Source organism: Mandrillus leucophaeus, unplaced genomic scaffold (assembly GCF_000951045.1).
Source record: "Mandrillus leucophaeus isolate KB7577 unplaced genomic scaffold, Mleu.le_1.0 Scaffold551, whole genome shotgun sequence".
NCBI classification, from domain to species: Eukaryota; Metazoa; Chordata; class Mammalia; order Primates; family Cercopithecidae; genus Mandrillus; species Mandrillus leucophaeus.
Window position 1 is genome coordinate 450,763 of NW_012105931.1, and position 23,862 is coordinate 474,624.

Below are 23,862 nucleotides of genomic sequence, written 5' to 3' on the forward strand. Positions count from 1 at the left end.
TCTTGATATTTTGACAGGGTCAGCATTGAATTTATAAATTTAGGAAGTTATCTGACTACAGGCACATACCACTAAGCCTGGCTAATTTATTTTTTGTAGAGATGAGGTCTCACTATGTTGCCCAGGCTGGTCTTGAGCTCCTGGGCTCCAGTGAGCTGCCACTTCGGTCTCCCAAAGTGCTGGGATTATAGGCACGAGCCACCATGCCCAGCCTTCTCTTCTTAATACAGGGTTCTCCCTTATCTCCATAGAATGAGCTATTTTGTTTTAAATCCTTTGTTGATAATTTGTAATGAAAAGACTGAAATTTAAACACATTTGACCTTGTCCCAGGACTCTAGGCCCTGATCCTTGTCTTCTAGGATTCTTTTGTTCCAGATGCTAATGCTGTTATATGTCTGGATGGATCCATTTTGCTAGTTTCCGGGTCCAACACCTGACTTCAGAGGCCTGAAATGCTACCAGTTCTTCCTGTGGCTCAAAATTTGTCCATGGGGAGAGAGTTATGTTCCATTATTTATTGACATTATTTAGTCCAGATAGGTAGGGATCCATTTTGCTAGTTAGCATTTCTCAGGCCCCAGGACAGTGAGATGGTTCTGAAGGCCTTTCCCCCATTTGTATGCCAGGTAGTTGGGACCCAGGTCTAAGCCTTCTCTAGGACACTGTGTAATCCATGTTAAGGTTGGTGCACTGAAGTGAGGAAGGCCTCAGCGTCTGCCTTTTTCTAAAGTGCTTGCAACAAGGGGGAGGCACTGCGTGGAGGAATGGCTGCAACAGAAGAGGGAAAGCTGCTACCCTGAGGGTTAATGTACCTCAGGGTACATCAAGGATGGACCTATCTGATGCCAAGGGGTCAATGAAAAGAGCTGGAGGTAATCTGGTGAAGTGGCATCAGATCTAGTACTGACTGCTGGGTGGGGGAGTCTCCTGGGGGTGCAGGTGGTGACGATGCTCACCTGTCTCCCCACCGCTTTCCCACAGTGCACCATGACGCTCATCTACCTCATCGTGGAGGATGTTTTCCAGCTCATCAACTACTTCAGCTTCAGCTACTGGTTCTTCGTGGGCCTGTCTGTTGTTGGACAGCTCTACCTCCGCTGGAAGGAGCCCGAAAGGCCCCGGCCTCTCAAGGTCAGCAGCTCTGGGCAGACTAGGAGGGGTGGGCCATCTCCCTCAGGTGGCTTTTTGCCCATGAGCTGTTTCCTCTCCCCACGTTACTTAGTATCTCACCCCTTCTATTTCAGCTGAGCGTGTTTTTCCCCATCGTGTTCTGCATATGCTCCGTGTTTCTGGTGATAGTGCCCCTCTTCACTGACACCATTAATTCCCTCATTGGCATCGCGATTGCCCTTTCTGGAGTCCCTTTCTACTTCATGGGTGTTTACCTGCCGGAGTCGCAGAGGCCACTGTTTATTCGGAATGTCCTGGGTGAGCTTCTCTGCGCCCCATTACTCACTGGCGGCTGTGTGTGCATGCGCATGCAGAGGTGGGGGGGTGGCTAATAGCTTCCCCATACTCAGAATTTGCTGGAGGCCACGAGACCCAGCTGTCGACGACTTCCCTTTTGATTTTGACATGATCACTTTAGTTCTAATTTTCGTGTTCTATTTTGGGGCTAAAACATTACCTTCTGACAACACAAATCACCTGGGAAGAAGAGTCATGCATCAGACTCTGGCTGGGAATGGGGCAGAGGATGATGAGGCTTGTTGGGAGACAGGGGCAAAGCCTGATATAGAGTACTCAAGGGGCAGGTGGGGAGGGAGCCATAAATGTTACCAGTCAGCCTTGTGTTCAGGTTAGGGCTGTAGCTAGATACTTACTAAATCCTGTGCTTGCTCTATTTTCATTCAGCTGCTATCACCAGAGGCATCCAGCACCTTTGCTTTTGTGTCCTGACTGAGCTTGATGTAACCGAAGAGAAAAAGGATGAGATGAAAACTGACTAGAGGTCAGAGGTGGCTTTCCTAGGCCTGGAAGGCTGGCCACACAGCGAAATCCTGGTAACAAGACTCTTTGGGCCCAACTCTCCTGAATTAAAGGAGCCTTTTGACCCACATCATATAACGGGGCTCAGGGCCAGTGCTCACTCTTCTTGGTAAGCTATAGGAGACTCAGGATCTGGGCCAACCTCAAGGTGGGGGCTTCAGAGGGTGGGGGGAAGACTGGGGAACAAGGGAATGGTTATTTAGTTTTACTCCTGATAGGTAGAGGCAGCTCTTACAGGTATTTACTTGGTAAGGTGCAGTGGGGAAGAGAGAATACTAGGTTGATAGGGCTGGTGGCTTCTGAATTTGGTATTTGAGATTTGAACTAGGAGTCCCTATAGAGGGGCTGCTCTATGGGAAGTTTTCCTCTGACCAGGTCCAACACCTGACTTTAAAGGCCTGAAATGCTACCGTTTCTTCTTCTAGCTCAAAATTCTTCCCTGGGGAGAGAGTTATAGTTCCTTATTTATTGATATTTAGTCCAGAACACCAGTTCTAACGAAGCATGAGTGTCTCTTCATCTACAGGATGCAATAGGCTGATTGCATTTAAAATTCAAAGTACCCAAAACTGAGTCCCTCTGGGCTCAGAAATGTCTGTGGTATCGGGTCAGACTCTGACCACAGATTTTATGCTGTTTAGCACAATCTTCTATTGAGTCTTACCTGCAACAATGAACCTTACAGATTTTTTTACTCATGTACCTGTTACACTTTAGCATATAGATAGATCATGTTACAAGCACTTGGCTCAGGTCCAGCAAGGACAGATAAACAAATTCGTAAGTCAGAAGTCTGTTAATATGGCTGTTTTGAAGGATAATCCTTTATTTTACTTGAGACCTTGCATCTTTGTTCTAGCTGACAGTAAATCTCTGGGTTTCTGTTATGAACTCTTAAGAGGGCTGAAACTTCTGAAATTCAGGTGGATCACCTGAATTCTCTCAGCTGTCAGTGGCTTGGAGAACATCTCAAGGGCCCAAGTCATCAAATAACCTCTCCGTAAGGGAAGTGTGAGGGACTGCTGTGCAGACCCAAGCAAACCCACCCTGGTGCTAGAAGAGGTCATTTCACTTTTTCTGAAAACCTCACATCAGACTGCATCCCCTTCTGTCCCTGGCACCAGGCTTTGTTTACACTTGGAGCCGCCTTGGTGTGGGGTCACCAGGACAGTGTACTCCTCTCCTGCCAGCCTCCCCTTCCCCGAGGTGTGGTGGCTGCAGTCTCAGGAAGAGCTTGGTACTTGTGGGGACTTCTGTTTTCTCCCTGTGGAGATCAGTGACGACTGGGAGGAAAGCTGCTTCAACCTGAGTTGGGCTCTTCAGCAGGCTGTACAAGTGGAAGCAACTAATTCTGGTGCTCAGGCTGGGTTCTCCACCCAAGTTAGGCCTGCTCTGGCCTAATGGATCTTACTGTATGAGCAGGACGGCTGCACTGGATTGTACAACTGTTTTGTGATGCCCCTGGACACTGTCATCCTGGGCCCAGAAAAACCTGCTAGCTTGACATACCCCATGGGCTTCTTATTCTTAGGTTTTGGAATTGGTAAACAGTGAGGCAGTCTCCCTTTCTGACCATTCTTCACCCACTCACAGATAAGGGAATAACCTTGGCCATATATCTGCTCAATAAAGATTGAAGCAAGCATGGTCACAGTTGCCTTGGGTTCAGAGCATAATGCATATGTGAAGCATGGGGTGACATTCTTACTGTCATGGGTTTGGGATTTGTACAGCAAATTCCTGCCCGAAGACAGGGTGTCTTGTGCAAAGGCTGACTTGCCTGAACTCTAAGAACATGACTTTTGTCTGAGCCAAGCTGGCACCCATCCCAGGGCTCCTCTGGAGCTAATCCTTTAAGCAAAATGTGCTTGCCTTTTAAAGATCTTTGAAAGATCCCTGACCCCAGCTTTAGCTTTCTCCACCAGATAACCAGCTAATCCCAGGAATTTACTGCCCCCCGCCCCCGCCCCCAGTGGCTTCTAGGGAAAGCAAGGACCTCACATGCCAGGTGCCCTAGTACTTGCTCAGTGAGCCGTGTCATCCTCCTTTCATTTTTGGATGGTGACAGCATTCTTCCCCTTTGTGCTGGATACAGACTTCTCCCAGGATCCCTTTTTTGGGAGCGAAGCCAGACAATCCCTACAGCACTCAAGCTTCAGGGTGGAATTAGTTTCTGCCAGCTCTTTGTTGTCTGTCTCCTTAAATCCTTCTCCTGGTGTGCTTATCCCTTTTGCAGTGAGTACGGTTTATTAAGTTATCAGCCCTTTAATATTGGGGAAACTTAATGAGTATAAATGGCAGGGAGCACACTGTAACAGCAGTGTTTTGTTTTTTCACCTGGTTGCTGTGAGTCCAAGAATGGCTTTCAATCCTTTGTTTCTATGTCTACAGACAGAAAACGAGATGTCTAATATTAGACATACAAGTTGCTGCCTGTTATAATGTTGAATTATACCTTTGTGCATACCTAGGATGTTTGTTGTTTTAATTAGCTGCAATATATAGGGCCTGTGTACACAGAATTTAATCACTTCGGCAGGTTGAACAACTCCATGTAGATAAGAGCTAGTGTAGGTAAACGTTTAGAAAATGGACATGAAGTGATGGCAGGTAGGATGAAGGAGAGATACTTAGGAAATCCTAAAAGAGGTGGCAAGAAGGCATCTCCCTGTGTAAATTCCCTTCCCCCATGACAGTGAGTCAGAGACACTCACAGGCTATGAGGGCACAGCCCTAGCTGAATGTTCTGTTGTCCGAAATAGCTACTAGCCACATGTAGCTAATTACATTAAAATGAAATAAAACTGAAGCTCAGTTTCGCTTCAGTTGCGCTAATCACATTTCAAGTGCTCAGCAGCCACCTGTGTCTACTACTACACAGCGCAGACACAGAACACAGCGTCACTGCAGATAGTTCTACTGGACAATGTTACACTAGAATAAACACCAAGGCAGTCAGTTAAGGCAGCTATGGTTTGGAAAGGCATAGGAACAGAGTGTGCTTACAAGAGATACAAGTTGTGATAATAAAACTGATCCTGCTGATGGTAGTTTGTTTTTGTGGGGAGTGCTGTGAAGAGTAAACGTGACTCAGTGGAAAGCTAAGTTCAGAATGTGCTTTGTTTTTCCTCCTTTGCTTTAAGTCCTTGGTATTTATAATCAATGCTGAAACTTCGGTCTCCCTACCACTCCGTTTTAGATATTCAGATTTAAAAGGCTTTAAAAGAATTACTTTCTTCCATGTTCAAAGCTAGACTTTACTAAACACATGTATCACATTCGTACACATTGTTTCCTGGCCCCACTGCCAAAGGAAGTCAGTCAGTCATTTCACAACTATTACCAGAGTTTGGAAGCCGAAATAGCTGTTAACTGAAATCTCCCACAGCTCACACAGACTGCTTTCTGCCCTAATGGCCATTACTATCCAGTCTGTGTTGCTACAAGGGACCCACAGTCCCCCTTTTAGATTCGATCAAAAGGAACAGGGTTTTCCCAGAGGCAGGCAGCCTGGTGGTATGGCAGAGCAGAAACTTACTGCTAATGAAACGGGAACCTCTCCTTCCCTTGTGGTTTCAGCACAGCACCTGAATGCCAGGAAAAATTCCTGGGCCAAGAAGCTAAAGCTAAAGAAACCTTCCTTTTTACACATTTTTTTTTTTTCTTTCAAACTGTAGGGTCACTTTTGATTGAGGCAAAAGGGCCCTACTATAAGTGGAAAAGACTCACTCCTTTAACATAAGTTTTCACTGTGGTAGGATGGTGCTGCCTGACATGCTTGATATGCTTTTCCTTGCACGTGTTAAGCTAGGAAACCTAAGAGGATGTCAGCAGGGCAGCTAACCCTGGACTCAGAGCCCTCAAGGGCTTGTGGCAGAACCTCATGGCTGGACATCACAAGACGATCAGTCTGAATCCAGGTCGTGGGGGCTGTCATAGCCAAACTCCTTCTGCACATCCAGAGGGTATTTGCTCCACATCCGTTGTCTGCTGCTGCCTCTTTCCTCCTCACTCAGGCTGTTGTAGTCAGCAGAGCCTAGAATGAGATCCCGGGAATGGATTCTAAATGTGATTTTCCTAGGCTACTGCAGGAACCCCTTCTCTTCTCAGAAAGGTCTGTTTTTATTCCCGATTGTAATGCAAAATGCTTGCTCAATAAAGAAAATAAAGCATATAGAATTTTTTTTTTTTTTTAAAAGAAGCAATCACTTTCCTATCATCTAAAACAAGTTCCTTCACACTGGAGTATTTTGTCACTTCTCCCCTCCGTATAGTATTTTTTTTGTTGTTGTAACAGTTGTAGTCATATTGTAAATATTTTTGTACCTTTCTCCTTTTAACGTGTTATTGACAAACCTCTCCAATAGAATATTCAATTGTTTGTTTCATTTCTCTGTTGTCAGACACCAATAAATTCTTTTTTTGGGCCTTCTTCTACCTTCTTTAACATAGTTACCACAGGAATTATGTTGTCAGGTCATCTTTCTTTTTCCCCCAGGTATTATGTCTGTGTTGCATCTTTCTCAAAACAGTTGTACATGCAGCAGTTTTTTGAGAAGTTAGATAACTGATTTGTGAAAACTCTGGGCTTATTCCTACTGGCAAACCTCTCTCTTCCTTGGTTTCTTGACTGGGGCAGGGAAAGAGACAATGAGCTACATATTTTACACAATCTCAACCACCAAAATTCATATAGAACCATCTCATCTGCAGAGAAAATGAGGCTCAGTGAGGTGAAGTAACTGCCTAAGAGCCACAGCAAAGTAATGACAACTACAGATTTGAATCCAGGCCTGATGGATTATTACACCCCCAGGAGGCCCCTGGGAAACACTGGTCTTTGGGTCTCCTACAGCACGAATTGCTCAATGGCAGAGAAGGAAAGGCAGTTAAGATGCACCTGTCAACTATGCCTGCACCTCAGTCTCAGATCCTACCAGTCCCTCCCCGTCTGGGGCTGCCACCCACCTCTGGAATCCTCATCTCCATCACTGCTCTCCTCCTCTGGGTACTCATTGCGCCAGTTATTCTCACTGTTCTCATCATCTTCATCGTCGTAAATGTCCTCTGGTTCTTGATCATCATTCACCTACACATCTCAACACAAACATGAGTCCAAATCAAAACCTCTAAGGTTATGCTCAGGGGGAAGTTGTTAGCATACCAGTTGGAGGGATGTCATGTAAAAGTGCCATGTGAAAAAACTGCAGACTAGGAGTTAGTTTGACTTCGTTGCACAAGAGGCTATGAGAGGGAGATAATAGCCTCCTTCCACCCAGAGTCCAGCTCCAGAATGATAGGACACGCTGAACTCCATGAGAAGGGAACACAGGGAAAAGAGCGATTCCTTTAAATTCCAAAGGTCAAAACCAAAACCCAAGCATAAGAGGTGCAGAAAGGCAGGAGGAAGGGCCATGCAGTGGTCCAAGGTGGGTACCTGACTGCAACTCTCTGTCCTAACGCAGGTGCAGGATACAGTGCTTCTCGATTACAGTCTAAGCATGACAGTTAGGTGCCACCTTAAGTTTTCTTGTTAATCATTTTAGAATTTAAGAATAGGCCAGGCGCAGTGGCTCACGCCTGTAATCCCAGGACTCTGGGAGGCTGAGGTGGGCAGATCACTTGAGGTCAGAAGTTTGAGACCAGCCTAGGCAACGTGGTAAAACCCTGTCTCTACTAAAAATACAAGAATTAGCTAGGTGTGGTGGCATGCACCTGTAATCCCAGCTACTCGGGAGGCTGAAGCAGGAGAATCGCTTGAACCCAGGAGGGGGAGGTTGCAATGAGCCAAGATGGTGCCACTGCACTCCGGCCTGGGTGACAGAGCAAGACTCCATCTCAAAAAAAAAAAAAAAAAGATAATGGTGTCAGCTAGGTGTGGTGGCTCATAGCTGTAATCCCAGCACTTTGGGAGGCCAAGGTGGGAGGATCACTTGAGCCCAGGAGTTCAAGACCACAAGACCAGCCCGGACAACACAGTGAGACCCTGCCTCTACAAAAAAATCAACAAAAATTGGGCATTACGGTGCATGCCTGTACTCCTGGCTGGCTGCTTGGGAGGCTGAGATGGGAGGATGGCTTGAGCCTGGGAGACAGAGGCTGCAGTGAGCTCAGATAGCAACACTGCAGTCCAGCTTGGGTGACAGTGTGAGACCTTGTCTCAAAAAAGAAAAAAAAAAAATAATGTCAGGTTGTTAGCTTCCTTCATGCAAAGTTTTCTCTACTTCTAAGGTACGAATTAAAAAATAGGTTTTGTTGTCATTCACATTAAGAATTTCTGGTTTTATCTTGTCTTTATCTTATTCATAAGTCCTATATACATATTTCCCCCCAAGAATGGATAGCTATAAACAAAGATGATGTTGCAAACCTTCTAAAATGTTCGTTAATGTAAAAATTATCAATCTAAGATGATCTTTCCCAAAATTCCCTGTACTATAAAGTCAGGTTCCTAAAAGGCACTTAGAGTAAATTTTTCTTTTTAAGGAGGAAAAGAACTAAGGACAATGTTGATCAGGAGTGGAGCCCAGGGAAGCAAAGCATTCTGATTAGAGAAAGAGCTAGGATGCCTCAAGCCCCCTCTCCTCATGGGCCCCCTTACCAGCTCCCACTCTTGGCTGTAGGGCTGCACAGAGAGGATGTTCTCAATCCAGCCTGGAGTGGCCGTCTCCAAGTAGTAAATGTCATACACATAGTCATCGTGTTTTTGTTCTTCCTGGTGCCTGACTCCAGGTCCATCCTCAGACACAGTCAATCGCTCACGGATCAACTCTACAGAATTGCAGAGGATCACATCTGGGTCAGATGTCTGTAAAGAAACCACAGATTACACACACACACACGCATGACCCAAAACATGATGTTCCATGAGGAGGAACCTATAAGTTGGGTGAAGGAAGGCTCCCTACAGTTGTGTGTGTGTGTGTGTGTGTGTGTGTGTGTTTGAGCGGGAGTCTCGCTCTGCTCTGTCGCCCAGGTTGGAGTGCAGTGGCATGATCTTGGCTCACTGCAACCTCTGCCTCCCGGGTTCAAGTGTTTCTCCTGCCTCAGCTTCCCAAATAGCTGGGACTACAGGCATGTGCCACCACACCCGGCTAATTTTTTGTGTTTTTAGTAGAGATGGGGTTTCACCGTATTAGCCAGGATGGTTTTGATCTCCTGACCTCAAGAAATCTGCGCACCCTGGCCTCTCAAAGTGCTGGGATTACAGGCGTGAGCCACCTTGCCCAGCCACAGTTCCATAGTGTTGTGGTCAAGATTCTTATCCCCATGAATTCCTAGTCTTTTAACTAGTTATTACATTAAATAATCAAGAATCTCTGTAAAATTACTGTGTAGTTCTTATTTTAAGATAGAAACCTACAAAATAGCCTCCTGCTCTTTTGTGCTCGGCTCTCACACCTATAATCCCAACACTTCAGGAAGCCAAGGTGGACAAATTGCTTGAGGCCAGAAGCTCAAGAACAGCCTGGGCAACATGGCAAAACCCCCGCCTCTACAAAGAAATACAAAAATTAGCTGGGTGTGGTGGTGTGCACCTGTAGTCCCAGGTACTCGGGAGGTTGAGGCTGCAGAGAGCTGTGATCATGCCACTGTACTCCATCCTGGGTGACAGAGTGAGACCTGTCTCAAAACAATGAAAGAAAAAAAAAATATGTGAAGACTGGCCTAAGGAGAGGGGAAAGACAGAAGACCTGGCCAGTCTTGACCCCAAGCTCTGAGTCAGACCTGCTTCTACAGGTCTTCTGAGATCCTTTGGTAATACACAATGCTCTCTCTTTGGGGATCAGTAGGCACACAGTAGCACCCCTATGGCTGAACCTGAAATGAGTCTCTGTGTGGCCTCCTGTAGAAGCCAACAGGTGTTTCCTGGTGACCTCTACCACTGCCCATCATTTGGCTTGCCATATATTTACATCCCACTTTTAACCACAAATTGGGAATGGGCTCACCTATAGTCTTTCTACTGGAAAGAACAGTTTGAAATGCAATGCCCTTGAACAGAAATGGCCCAGGTAAGATGTGCTCCAGTGCTGACAGGCTGTGTCATCCAGGGGCCTGGTGGCATGGGTCAGTTTGTTAACCACAGGGAAATGCTGCAGATGGCTCCTCTTGATAGGTTCATCAGAGGACACTGCACAGCTCCAAGCAGACACCATGCAGGAAAATGGGGAGGATCCCACGACCAAGGCATATAAGGGGAGACCAATGCTATAATTTACAGACTAAGGAATTCTTCCTTGCTCCTAAGTCAAAAACTAGAGATGCCAGTTTTTCTGCAGGCTCTTGAGCAAACTTAAAGCTACCTATTACAAAAGTTCTGGCTCCAATCCACAAGTCCCTCCACTCAGTCAAATTATGCAGCCATTAAAATACAAGATTGCTGGGCACAGTGGCTCATGCCTGTAATCACTTTGGGAAGCCAAGGTGGGAGGAATGTTGGAGCCCAGGAGTTTGAGACTAGCCTGGGCAACATGGCAAAACCCAGTCTCTACAAAAAATACAAAAATTAGCTGGGTGTGGTGGCACAGGCCTGTGGTTCCAGCTACTCAAGAGGCTGAGGCAGGAGGATCACATGAGCCCAGGAGGTGGAGGCTGCACCGAGCTGTGATCATGCCACTGCACTCCAGCCTGGGCAACAGAGCGAGATGCTGTCTCAAAAAAAAGTACAGGAGTAGCAATACAGAAAAATGACAGATACAGAATTTTGTACAAGGAAAGAAACCAGTTCTATTCTACCTACTTTTGGGTTGGTAGTAAAATGGGAGATTTTCTCCTTTGTTGTATTTTTTCAAATTTCCTATAATGAGTATAAATTATTTTCTTTTTCTTTTTTGAGATGGAGTTTCGCTCTTGTCGCCCAGGCTTGAGTGCAACGGCGCAATCTCGGCTCACTGCAACCTCTGCCTCCCGGGTTCAAGCAATTCTCCTGCCTCAGCCTCCTCAGTAGCTGCGATTACAAGTGCGCACCACCATGCCTGGCCAATTTTTGTATTTTTAGTAGAGACGGGGTTTCACCATGTTGGTCAGGCTGGTCTCAAACTCCTGACCTCATGATCCACCCACCTTGGCCTCCCAAAGTGTTGGTATCACAGGCATAAGCCACCGTACCCGGCCTATTATTGCTTAAAGAGGCGGTTTTCACTATGTTGCCCACACTGGCTTTTAACTCCGAGCCTTAGGTGATCTTTCTGTTTCAAACTCCTGAGTAGCTGGGACTAAAGGTGTGCACCACTGCTCTTAGCTAGAAGAAAAATAATTATTATTATTTCTGCAGAGATGGAGTCTTGCTATGTTGCTCAGGATGGTCTCGAACTTCAGGCCTCAATCCTCCTTCCTTAGCCTCCCAAAGTGCTAGGATTATAGGAGTAACCCACCGTGCCCTTGCTGAAAATTATTTTAAAGTCTATGTCTATGTGTATTCATTCATTCATTCATTCACTCAGAATCAGGGTCTTGCTCTGTCGCCCAGGCTGGAAGGTGGCAATATGATCATGGCTCACTGCAGCCTTGAATTCCTGGGCTCAAGTGTTCCTTTCTTGGCCTCCCAAAGTGTTGGGACTACAGGTGTGAACCACTGAGCCCAGCCCATATTTTCAGTTACACTACACACAGCATTTTGTACTGTTAAACATATATATTTTCCCCTACAACCTGTCTTCACGGTTATCAGTTCTAAGGGTGCAGACAGTTACATGTGTCAATCTCTTGGATACAATTTTTAACCTCCACGTATAGTGTTGCAATGAATGTGCCATTTCCTGCATTTGAAAATGGAGATGTAAGTATCTAACTCATAAGGGTTTTGTGAGGATTAAATGAGTTAATTAAAAGAAAATATAACAAGTACCTAACACACTATTTGACATAATCACTTAGTCAATCAATGGTAGCTTTCGTTAATATCATAGCTTAGCTATTTGCTTCTGCTGAATTATTTCCCTAGGATAAATCTTGGAGGTGAGACTACTAGTTAAAAGGAACTGAAGTCCTTTAATTTTTAAATTTCCTATTAAATTTATCTAATAGGAATTTATTTGCTTAAAATGTAAATTATGTCAATTTAAGGAGAAATTCATTGTAGCATAACAGAAATGCTGTCATTTTAAAATTTCCTTAGAAAGTGTTAATTTTAAAATTTTCCTAGATTATGCATGACTTTAGATCCAAACAATAATAAGTTTACAGATGTAAAAATATGGCTCCCACCCCTGTAAAGCCATGCTGTTTTCCAAAAGGCTTGCATCAATTTTATTCCTACAATTGTATACACTTTTAATCACTGCCTTGCCAGCAGTGCTATCAACTACTTTTTTCCTGCTAGTCTAGTATGCATAAAACCTCAAGCATGCTTCAAGCTTAAATTCATTTTTCCCCCTATAATTACTTTATGCAAACATTTTTGGTATGTTTAGAGTCGGTATTGCTTTACTGGAAAAATCTCTGTTCATATCCATCATCAGTTTATCTCCTAGTTTTCTGCCTGGCCTAATGAACTATTTACTTGATTCAATTCCACTGAGCATTAGTTTACTTTACACATTTTATAAGTCATGCATTAGTCTGGAATGTTTTGGTGAAAGATGTTGCTATGGACATCATACACAATTTGCTATCCAGTTACACTAGCACCAGCCAGGCACGGTGGCGCATGCCTGTAATCCTAGCATTTTGGGAGGCCGAGGTGGGTGGATCACCTGAGGTCAGGAGTTCAAGACCAGCCTGGCCAACATGGTGAAACCCTGTCTCTACTAAAAATACAAAATTAGCTGGATGTGGTGACTCACGCCTGTAATCCCAGCTACTCGGGAGGCTGGGGCATGAGAACGACTTGAACCCCCAGGAGGTGGAGGCTGCAGTGAGCCAAGATCGCGCCACTGCACTACAGCCTGGGCGACAAGGGCCAGACTCCATCTCAAAACAAAACAAAAACAACAACAATAAACAATTACAGTAGTACCATTTGCTTGTTGCTTGTGGATTCATTTTGAATTGTAATTTTTTAAGTTTCAAAAATGATTGAGTTCTATAAAAATGTTTATCAAGAGAGGGCAAATTGGCTGGGTGCAGTGGCTCATGCCTGTAATCCCAGCACTTTGGAAGGTTGAGGTGGGCGGATCACTTGAGGCCAGGAGTTTGAAACCAGCCTGGCCAACATAGCGAAACCCCGTCTCTACTAACAATACAAAAGTTAGCCGGATGTGGTGGCTCACACTTGTAATCCCAGCTATTTGGGAGGCTGAGGCAGGAGAATTGCTTGAACCCGGGAGTTGGAGGTTGCAGTGAGCCAGGATCATGCCAATGCACTCCAGCCTGGGCCACAGAGTAAGAGTCCAGCTCAAAAAAAAAAGGCACACCTTATGTTGAGAATTTTCTGGTTTTTTTTAGAGACAGTATCTTGCTCTGTTGCCCAAACCAGAGGGCAGTGACTTGATCATAGCTCACTGCAATCTCTAATTCCTGGGTTTAAATGATCCTCCTACCCCAGCCTCCCCAGTAGCTAGCACTACAAGTGCATGCCACCATGCCCAGCTAATTTCCTTTTTCTTTTTGTAATGACAAGGTCTTGCTTTATTGCCCAGGCTGGTCTCAAGCGATCCTCCTGCCTCAGCCTCCCAAAGCGCTGGGATTACAAGAAGAATTTTATTTTATTTTTTTTGAGACAGGGCCTCACTCTGTCACGTAGGCTGAAATGCCACTGCCGCACAATCATGGCTCACTGTAGCCTTGACCTCTCTAGGCTCAGGTGTTCCTCCCGCCTGGGCCTTCCTATGTGCTAGGACTACTGGCGTCAGCTACTGTGCCCAGCCTCGAGGAAAATTTTCCATTTCTGTAGTTTCGCTGCATGTAATAGACTTCTTCTGGAAGTGAGTGCAACTGAATTTAGCAAATGTAATATAAAGAAAAGCACTGGATTAAATGTTAGAAGACTTGCATTCTAGACCTCAATCTACCTCAAACTGGGTATGCTACCCAGAACTATTCCTTTAAGCTCTCTTTGATCAATTTTCCTACCTGCTCTCTCTCTGCTTTGCTCCAGTGACCCCATCTCAGTCAGGCTGAAAGGACTTGTAAAGACATTTCCTTACAAGTACCTAGAGTGTCTAGCAGGCACTCCTCCCCTCAAATTCCTTACTGCTCTCCTCTAGCTCACCGGGCTCCAGGCACCTTGCAAGGAGTAGGGAAACTCGCCTTCAGAGCCTCTTTACTTTCAGGTTCTCTGCCTAGAAGTCCTCTCTATATGTGGAATGCCCTGCCATTCACCTTCTGCAAGTCTTCACTCAAATGTCATTTTCTCAGTGACACTTTCACTGAAGTGGCACAACTCTTTCTGCTTTGTCTCCCCGCCTCCTTACATCCCTTATCATCATCTGACACTGAATTGACTTGTTTACTGTTCCTGTTTACCTGCAAGTTAGGTTCACACTGCTGTATCCACAGAATCTAAAAAAAATACCTGGCATTTAGTAGGCACGTAGTAAACACATGTTGGATGAATAACCAAAATTGTAAAATGAGGCCGTCAAGCCGGATGGATCATGCATCCCCTTAAGATGAAACTGTGCTGCTACTGGGCCCAGTCTTCTGGCATTACCGTCCTGAGAAGCCCAGCGACCACCTTCCGAGGCGTACTCACTTTGCAGGAGCCTGCAGCGGCGGCTTCAGGTTCTCCCTCCTCGTGGACAAGGTCTAACAACTGAAAGCCCGAGTCCCCGGCGGCTTCTGGGTTCCCCGGCGTGTACTCGGACTCCTGGCCGCTCGAGGTGGTCCCCAAGGATCGGCGGCTGGAAACCACCCGGTAGCGGCCCTCCTGCCGGATCTCCCGAGCCGAGGCGCGGAGATTGCAGCGGACACGCTGCTGGCTGTCCCGTGACGGGCGCAGAACTGCCCGCAGGAGAGGCTGGACTGGTTCCTCCTAGGGGGCAACAGGGGAGGGAGGCCAGCGTAAGCAGGAGTTCGCGAGCGGGTCAGGGATCGGGTTTCCTAACGGCTGCACCCTAAGATGCCCTCCACATCACTGCACCACGCCCAATACCTGGGAGCACACAGTGGCCACCAAGTGGAAGACATTATTCTCCGCTGCTCTCTCCAAACCCTCCGACGTCTTCTGTGCCGCCGACTCGACCTCGTCGCTCCGGAGGCGTTTACAAGCGAGCACAAGAGCCTCGGCTGGCTCCGCACTGCGCTTCCGTTTCACCCGCAGCACAGCTGTCCTGCCGGCCTCCATAGTGGCTGCCGCTGAGCACTGTGGGAACGCGCGGGGTGTGATGGGATAGCCTTCTAGTTCTGCCTTGGGATCCGCCCCCCGCCCCTCGCACGCTCCTCGGCGCAGATAGATCCCGCCCCGCATGCTGGACGCGGCAAAATGGTGGTAGCAGAGGAGGCGAGCGAAGGGTTTTCCGCAGCAGGTGAGGCGCTGGGTATGCGGGGAAGGTGGGGTCGCTTTGGGGTTCGGGGTGCAGCCAGCATCATGTCCTTAGCACCAGGGCTTCGGCAGAGGAGCCTGGCGTGGGCGTACTTGGACTCCGGGGACCTTTCTAGAGTCCGCGTGGGGCAGCTCGGAGCACCCTGGCCTGCAGGAGAGCAGGGTTCCAGGCTGACCCCGGCTCTGCAGTCCAGCCGGGTGCCTGCCGCTCGCGGGGCTGGGTTGCAGTACTGGTGCCTGGCGCCTCCCCTTAGAGACCGGAGTAGCTCCAACCATCGCATCCCTAACTGGGCCACGAGTTCTCTGATTGACCTGCTGATGTCTTCCCCGCTCACTGTGTTCTGAGTAATTGGAGAGTCATGTATTCACTACATGCCAGCCAGAGTGGTTCTGTAAAAGCGTACGTCCAGTGTAGATATGCTTCTGCTTAAACCTCTTGAGTGGCTCCCACTGCTTTTGGAACAAGATCGAAACGCCTTTCCAAAGTCGACAAGGCCCAGCTTGATTGAGCAGAAGATGTGATAGGAGATGAGGAGTGGGGGCTTCTGCAAAAGTGCTTCGGTCGCTCAGGCTTTTGGCATATTTTGCTTGTGCACCTAGTTTTTTCTACCTTAGGGCCTTTTCTTGGGAAAGTTGGGGTAAGGATTCCTGACCTGTAAAAACTTTTCCCCAACTTTTATCCTGGTCTGTCTTGTAGATCTCAAATGCTACCTTCCTCAAAGAGTCCTTCTGTAACCTTGGTTTTCTCTTTCTACAACGCTCTGTGTATTTCTTGCATTCATGTAGTCTGTAATTTGTATTACTCTCTCATTAGTCTAAGCTCTTGGAGGGCAAGGGTTTTCTCTAGCTTGTGGTGGTGGCTCCAGTCCCTAATATAGTGCCTGGCACGTAGAAGGTATTCAATCAATTTTGTCATTTTTTTTTTTCGAGACAGAGCCTCACTCTGCTGCCTAGGCTGAGTGCAGTGGTGTGATCAAGGCACACTGCAGCCTTGACCTCCTGGGCTCAAGCGATCCTCTCACCTCAGCCTCCAGAGTAGCTGGGACTACAGGCATGCGCCACTATACTCGGCTAATTTTTAATTTTAGTGTATGTATATTTAATGTATACATATATATTTTCAAGACAGGGTCTCTGTCACCCAGGCTGGAGTTCAGTGGCGCCATCTCGGCTCACTGCAACCTCCGCCTCCGGGGCTCAAGTGATTCTCCTACCTCAGCCTCCCGAGTAACTGGGACTACAGGCACAGGTCACCGCGCCCGGCTAATTTAAAAAAAATTTTTTTTTGTAGAGAACAGGGTCTCACTATGTTGCGCAGGCTGGTCTGGAACTCCCAGATCCGATATCCTTGCGCCTCGGCCTCCCAAAGTGCTGGGATCACAGGTGTGAGCCACCACACCCTAGCAAACACATTTTGAATGAATGTTAAGGACCATCTGCTCTGCAGTTTGACGGGTAATACAATTAGGGCTTGGCATGGTGGTTTCTATTTCCTCCTTGTAAATGGCCATGCGAGTTTACAACTCTTGGAGAATGAGGAGGGGATCAGAGAATATCTCCTGAATCTGTAGTGTAGACTTATTCTGGGAGAGGACAAATAATAATGGATGAGAGCATTTAGCCAGAGAAGGTGTGTAGTGCCCACCAGAAGAGGTTCGTGCCTTCATAAAATTGTTAACACAAGACATGGTTCCAGGTTGGTTTTTTTTTTTTTGAAATACAGTCTTGCTCTGTTGCCCAGGCTGGAGTGCAGTGGCATGATCTTGGCTCACTGCAACCTCCGCCTCCCAGGTTTAAGTAATTCTCCTGCCTCAGCCTCCCAAGTAGCAGGGATTGCAGGCACCTGCTACCACGCCCACTAATTTTTTTTATTTTTAGTAGAGATGGGATTTCGCCATGCTGGCCAGACTGGTCTCAAACTCCTGACCTCAGGTGATCCACCTGCCTTGGTCTCCCAAAGTGCTGGGATTATAGACGTGAGTCACCACGCCTGGGCTCTTCCAGGTTTTGAAAACACTGTGGTCCTGGTGTTCGACTCAGCAACATCACAGACAGGAAAGGAATCCTATGGATTAAAGTTCTTTACTATATGTTTTTTTTTTTCCTCCACTTCAGATAGGTAACGTGCCAGTGTAGTAAAGGTTTGAGGGGAGGCACGTCTGACACAGGCGCATGAACATCCAGTCATCACGCTTGTGAATTACAAAAGGATCACTCTTAACCTTTAAGTAACTTCAGAATTGATTCCACGTGGACCACAGGATTAGTATTTCAGGACTCTACCATGTGGAGCTTATTGACAATGTTTGACACCTGGTCCAGTTTTACTTCACCAAACTGATTGATTTAATGTGCGTGATTGTCCAAGCCTTTCTAATTGGATGAAATGCCTTCTCCCTCCACATACCCCACCTTCTCCTCGTGCCTCAGCTGAATCCACCTTTTAAGCCTTCCCTGAACATTCAGCCAGATATGGCCATTTCTTTCTCTACTCTAGCATTTGTTGGACACAGTTTTCCAATGCACATTACAGATTCTGATAGTTCTAGATATTCTATCTGTAAAATAAGTGTTAGTACGAGATAAAGTGGATTATAGCAATGCTGTTAAACTGCTGGTTGCAACCCATTGATGGGTCCTGACCAGCAAGTAAAAGTGCAGCTGGGTGCTGTGGTGCATGCCGGTAGTCTAGCTACTTGGGAGGCTGATGTAGGAGGACCTTGAGTCCAGGAGTTCAAGGCTGTAGCGTATAATGATCATGCCTGTGAATAGCCACTGCACTACAGCCTGGACAGCGGGGAGATCCCATCTCTTAAAAACAGCAGAAATGAAATAGAGCGTATCAGAGGGCCTTGTTCGTAGGAAGTCAGTATTGTTTCGTGGAACTTTTAGTTACATGCGTATATGCAGGTGTGTGTATTGAGGCTCATTGTAAAGTATATTTCTTACTGGGGTTATCAGAAAGTTTGAAAGCCATTAGACTGAGAATAGGTATGCTGGGATTTTAAAAGTAGAGTTTTACCTGGACAGATTGTCTACTTTGAACCTGACTCTCTGACTGAGTTTGTTCAGGGAAGGTTGTTTCTAATCTATTTGCTTTTTGTTTGTTTTGGGGTTGGAGTCTTACTCTCTCGCCCAGGCTGGAGTGCGGTGGCACGGTCTCGGCTCACTGCAACCTCTGCCTCCCGGGTTCAAGCGATTCTCCTGCCTCAGCCTCCCGAGTAGCTGGGATTACAGATGTGCGCCACCATGCCTGGCTAATTTTTGTAGTTTTAGTAGAGACGCGGGTTTTACCATGTTGGCCAGGCTGGTCTTGAACTCCTGACCTCAGGTGATCCGCCTGCTTTGGCCTCCCAAAGTGCTGGGATTATAGGTGTGAGCCACCAAGCCCAACCTGTTTCTCATCTATTTGTGTAAGAATTCCGTGTTTACTTACTAGTAAACTTTTTTACTTGCTAGTATTAGCTGGGAGTAGGGCACTCACTTGTAATTCGAGCTACTGGAGAGGCTGAGGCAGGAGAAATGCTTGAGCCCAGGAGTTTGAGTCCAGCCTGGGCAACATAACGAGATCCCATCTTAAAAATAAGAAGAATGGGCCGGGCACGGTGGCTCAAGCCTGTAATCCCAGCACTTTGGGAGGCCGAGGCGGGTGGATCACGAGGTCAGGAGATCGAGACTATCCTGGCTAACATGGTGAAACCCCGTCTCTACTAAAAATACAAAAAACTAGCAGGGCGTGGTGGCGGGCGCCTGTAGTCCCAGCTACTTGGGAGGCTGAGGCGGGAGAATGGCGTGAACCCGGGAGGCGGAGCTTGCAGTGAGCCGAGATCACGCCACTGCACTCCAGCCTGGGAGACACAGCGAGACTCTGTCTCAAAAAAAAAAAAAAAAAAGAATGGTAATATCATGAACATTTATGTTCCCACCACCCAATTTAAGAAAAAGAACAATACTTTTGAAGTCTGCTGTGTACCCCTCCTTGATCCCATCTCTCCCTTCTCTTTTAGAAGTGAACTGTCCTGATTCCCTGCTATGCTTTTTAGTGTGATTACTAAAGAATGTATCATTCCATTTTGCATAGCTATAAATTTCATAGCAATGGAGTCGTATTGCATGTGTTGTGTGATTTGCTGTTTTTGCTCATCATCATATTCTCATTATATTCCGTTATCCATTTTTAGGTTTATGTGTTGCTGTGATTTATTGTTTAGATGAAAGTTTTCCCGGTTTGACTTGCTCTATGTTCATATTTTTCCTTAAGCTAAGGGTTCAGGATACAAAGGCAGTATTGGTGGCGCTTCTTTACCAGCACCCCATCTCTTCTCCTCCTAGCCTTGAGGGCTGCACCTGGATGAACCTGTGAGGCTCATTTGACCCTTTTGGAAGCACCGAAGCTTGCTGAAGTTTCCAGACATCTGTATAAATCTGTTGTAGTTTTTTAAATGTTATACGCTGGATATAAAACCAAGTAACTCCTGCTGGAAACATTTACAATATTGATTAACAAATACTGCCAGTGGCTTTGACATTTTTGTCGGTTTCTTGATTTTCCCCCCAGTTTTTGTCTCCCCTCCCCTCCACATTTTGTGGCATTATGCTGTTAATAGATTTTTTTCTGTTCGTTTGTTTATACACCTCCTGTTTCCTTCTGATGTTAATAGGTTTCTGACAGTCAGACTTGTCCACAAGAACTCAACTGGCAAGGCTGCTTTTCTGTGCTAAAACTGGGGAGCTCGTGGGCACCATGAAGATCTTCTGCAGTCGGGCCAATCCGACCACAGGGTCTGTGGAGTGGCTGGAGGAGGACGAACACTATGATTACCACCAGGAGATTGCAAGGTACTGGCTTGGTTTATAGCAGGCTGCAGCTGGGTGGGGCACTGATCTCAAAGCAGATGCCTTGGGATCCAGTCTGAGCATGGGCTAGAGTGTCTGTCACCCAGTGCTTATGATGAGTGCTGGTGTTGGTGCTGAGCAGGTCTGCTCAGCCAGGTAGGTATATGTGGCAGTTAGGCAAAGTCATGCTTGTTTGGAGTGTCAGACATTATGTAGCAGCCTTAGCAGAGCCTCAGCATCTGTTTAGTGGAGCAAAGAAAACCTAAGCCTCAGTAGTGTTGATGAAGTTGAATCATTTACTTGCCTTACTGAAATGGTGACAGTGTTCATCATATGGTTAAATTCTTTTGAATGAAAAAAAATGAGATTTTTTTTTTCCCTTAGAAGAAATATTTAAAAGTATATGAGTTGTTGGCCAGGCACAGTGGCTCATGCCTGTAATTCTAGCACTTTGGAGGCTGAGGTGGGCAGATCACCTGAGATCAGGAGTTTGAGACCAGCCTGGCCAACATGGAGAAACCCAGTCTCTACTAAAAATACAAAATTAGCCGGGCATTGTGGCTCATGCCTGTGATCCCAGCTTACTTGGGAGGCTGAGACAGGAGAATCGCTTGAACCTGGGAGGCAGAGGTTGTGTTGAGCCAAGATCGCACCATTGCACTCCAGCCTGGGCAACAAGAGCAAAACTCTGTCTCAAAAAAAAAAGTATGTGAGTTGTTATGTAGCAATCGTTAAGTGCATTCGGTGTGCCAGCATTGTGCTAAGGCTGTTGATACCAGATGAGGAAGATCCCGTTCTCATCTTCAAGGACTATGCAGTTTTGTGGAAGAGACGGGCACATAAAAAATTACAGCACAAAGGCCGGCACGGTGGCTCACGCCTGTAATCCTAGCACTTTGGGATCACTTGAGGGTCAGCAGTTCGAGACCAGCCTGGCCAACATGGTGAAACCCCGTCTCTACACAAAAAAATTAGCTGGGAGTGGTGGTGGGCGCCTGTAATTCCCAGCTACTTGGGAGGCTGAGGCAGGAAAATCACTTGAACTCGAGAGGTGCAGGTTGCAATGAGCCGAGGTTGTGCCACTGCACTCCAGCCCGGGTAACAGGGTGAGATTCTGTCTCAAAAAAAAAAAAAAAAAAAAAAAGATTACAGCACAGTGAGATAAAGGCACAAAAGGTCATGGAAGCAACAAGAACCAGCTGGACTTGGGGTGGGAGGTAATGTTTGAATAGTTTCTCAGTTCTAAAGGAAGAGAAGCTGAAGTCTGAGCTGTAGGAGTTACATGTAAGCTTTCAGATGGGCCAGTTTGTGACTGGGTGCAGTGGCCCACACCTGTAGTCCCAGCTACTTGGGAGGCCAAGGCAGGAGGATTGCTTGTGCCCACGAGTTCAAGTCCAACCTGGGCAACATAGTAAAACCCTGTCTCACAAACAGAAAAAAAAGACCAAAAACAGGCCGGGCACTGTGGCTCACGCCTGTAATCCCAGCACTTTGGGAGGCCAAGGTGAGCGGGAGTTCGAGGTCGAGGTCCGTCCTGAGGTCGGGAGTTCGAGAACAGCCTGACCAACATGGAGAAACCCAGTCTCTACTAAAAATACAAAATTAGCTGGGCGTGGTGGCACATGCCTATAATCCCAGCTGCTCGGGATGCTGAGGCAGGAGAATCACTTGAACTGGGGAGGCACATAGAGATGCCAGTGGCAGGTAGAATTTTGGATCTAGAGACAGAATTTCTAGTTGTTAGAATTGAAACTGGGGGAGGTTGCTGTCTCTCAAGGGGGTGTGAAATGCGAAAGGTAGAGGGTTGAAGAAGGAATCCCGGAATAGCTGAGGAGGCAAAAGGAGAAGGGCGAGGGAGATGGCCAGCGTGGAAAGGAAGAAAGAGGGAGTGTGGGGTGAGAGGCACTGGGAAGTCCCAGATCCTGATGACTGACATCAGCTGCAGGAGTGAGCTGGTGGCGGTTACCGAGAGTGATGTCAGTGGAATGATGGGCAGCAAGTGTGTGAAGAGACCAGGAAGGTGGTGAGTGAGATGCCTTTTAAATAGTGAGCAGTGGTAGAAATGACTACATTTCAGTTAAGCATCCATAGCTGACTTCAGATATAAAACCTTGACATGTCATTTAAAAAAAAAATCCCCCTCTTTTCGGTGCACCGCTCCTCAAAGTGTGGAACGTGGACCGCCTGTGACACAATTGCCTGGAGCGCGTTAGCCCAGCCTTCTCAATGAGAGAGAGAGTGTGTGTGTGTATGTGGGACTCTGCATTTCAAGTAAGCTTTCTGGTGATTCTGGTGTTGACCCAAGGCGGGAGGGCTTCTGTTTTAGTGTGAGCTCCTTAGCTGTCCCCTAGAATTCCCAGAAAGCGTGGGAGGGCCTGCCTAGTTTTGGGTGCTCATCCTGACCCCACATGAGTTTCAATGTGTGAATTACTGCAATAGGAAATATGGAGAAGTGACTCTCCTCCCCTTAGAACGGTATTGGTGAACTCTTAGTTTTCCCTGATGATGTTAAGTGAACATACCCAGTGGGGTACCTGTCACATATACAGTGGGTGTATGTGAGTACTTCTCTTCCCCAGCTGCTCTCCCTAATATTACATCAATGGTTATCCCCAGGCACAGATGTACGCAAGGTTAGGTCAAGTATTAGGAAGATTGAGTCTGAGTTTTTCCTGAGGAGGAAAATGTATAGCATATAACAAGATCAGGACGCTAGTGGCTGTGGAATTACTGTGACAGGGCTAACTGCTGAGACCAGCTCAGTAGTGGAGACCCTAACCCAGCGGTGCTAGAGGAATTAAAGACACACACACAAATATAGGGTGTGGAGTGGGAATCGGGGCTGACAGCCTTCAGAGCGGAGAGCCACAAACAGAGTTTTACCTACTCATTTATTGACAGCAAGCCAGTGATAAGCATTGTTCCTATAGATTATAGATTAAAACAGGGGAACAAAGGGATGGGTCTGGCTAGTTATCTGCAGCAGGCACATGTCCTTGAGGCACAGACCGCTCATGCTATTGTTTGCAGTTGAGGAACACCTTAAGCGAAAACCGCCCTGGGTGGGCCAGGTGTCCCTTGTCCTCATTCCGGTAAACCCACAACCTTCAGTGTGGGTATCGTAGCCATCAAGAGCATGTCACAGTGCTGCAGAGATTTTGTTAATGGCCAGTTTTGGGGCCTGTTCCCAACAGCTAACTACTGGAGCATTTTTAGGTCTGAGAACATCTTTCTCTGAGACTTTTTTCTGCAGCACTAGAGAACAACAACTTAAAACTCTATTAAAATAAAGTGGCCAGGTACAGTGACGGATGCTTGTAGTTCTGCTGAGGCAAGAGGATCTCTTGAGCTAAGGAGTTCAAGACTGCAGTGCCCAATGATTGAGACTGTTCATAGCCATTACACTCCAGCGTGGGTGACATAGCAAGATCCTGTTTTTAAAAATAAACAAAAAAATAGGCCAGGTGCGGTGGCTCACACCTGTAATCCCAGCACTTGAGGAGGCCGAGGCTGGCAGATCACCTGAGGTCAGGAGTTCAAGACCAGCCTGGCCAACATGGTGAAACCCCATCTCTAATAAAAATACAAAAATTAGCCAGGCATGGTAG

At 46.7% G+C, this 23,862-nt stretch overlaps 3 protein-coding genes across 5 annotated transcripts in view; 2 read left to right on the forward strand and 1 right to left on the reverse strand.

The window, feature by feature from the left end:
• The window catches only part of SLC7A6 (solute carrier family 7 (amino acid transporter light chain, y+L system), member 6), a 42,295-nt gene extending 35,875 nt beyond the window's left edge, over window positions 1-6,420 (forward strand). For both annotated transcript variants that reach the window (XM_011997991.1, XM_011997990.1), the window contains 3 exons: window positions 985-1,134; window positions 1,248-1,431; window positions 1,858-6,420. In XM_011997991.1, coding sequence (XP_011853381.1) covers window positions 985-1,134; window positions 1,248-1,431; window positions 1,858-1,952 — 429 coding nt within the window. In that variant the 3' untranslated portion in view covers window positions 1,953-6,420. The remainder of the gene's footprint in view (window positions 1-984; window positions 1,135-1,247; window positions 1,432-1,857) is intronic.
• Window positions 5,229-15,253, reverse strand: SLC7A6OS (solute carrier family 7, member 6 opposite strand). The gene is made up of 5 exons (XM_011997989.1): window positions 15,029-15,253; window positions 14,630-14,908; window positions 8,594-8,800; window positions 6,961-7,081; window positions 5,229-6,028 (listed from the first exon to the last, which is right to left on the reverse strand). Exons 1-5 carry the CDS (start codon window positions 15,218-15,220, stop codon window positions 5,898-5,900), a joined length of 930 nt encoding a protein of 309 aa, XP_011853379.1. The 5' UTR covers window positions 15,221-15,253; the 3' UTR covers window positions 5,229-5,897.
• Window positions 15,254-15,267: 14 nt separating this feature from the next.
• Window positions 15,268-23,862, forward strand: part of PRMT7 (protein arginine methyltransferase 7) — a 53,457-nt gene continuing 44,862 nt past the window's right edge. For both annotated transcript variants that reach the window (XM_011997992.1, XM_011997993.1), the window contains exons 1-2: window positions 15,268-15,401; window positions 20,080-20,257. In XM_011997992.1, coding sequence (XP_011853382.1) covers window positions 20,163-20,257 — 95 coding nt within the window. In that variant the 5' untranslated portion in view covers window positions 15,268-15,401; window positions 20,080-20,162. The remainder of the gene's footprint in view (window positions 15,402-20,079; window positions 20,258-23,862) is intronic.

Coding starts and splice junctions, on each gene's coding strand:
- SLC7A6OS (XM_011997989.1), bottom strand. CDS start 15,220: ATGGAGGCCGGCAGGACAGCTGTGCTGCGGGTGAAACGGAAGCGCAGT. Junction 8,801..14,629: donor CCGCTGCAGGCTCCTGCAAA/GTGAGTACGCCT, acceptor GTTTCTTTACAG/ACATCTGACCCAGATGTGAT. Junction 7,082..8,593: donor ACAGCCAAGAGTGGGAGCTG/GTAAGGGGGCCC, acceptor TGAGATGTGTAG/GTGAATGATGATCAAGAACC.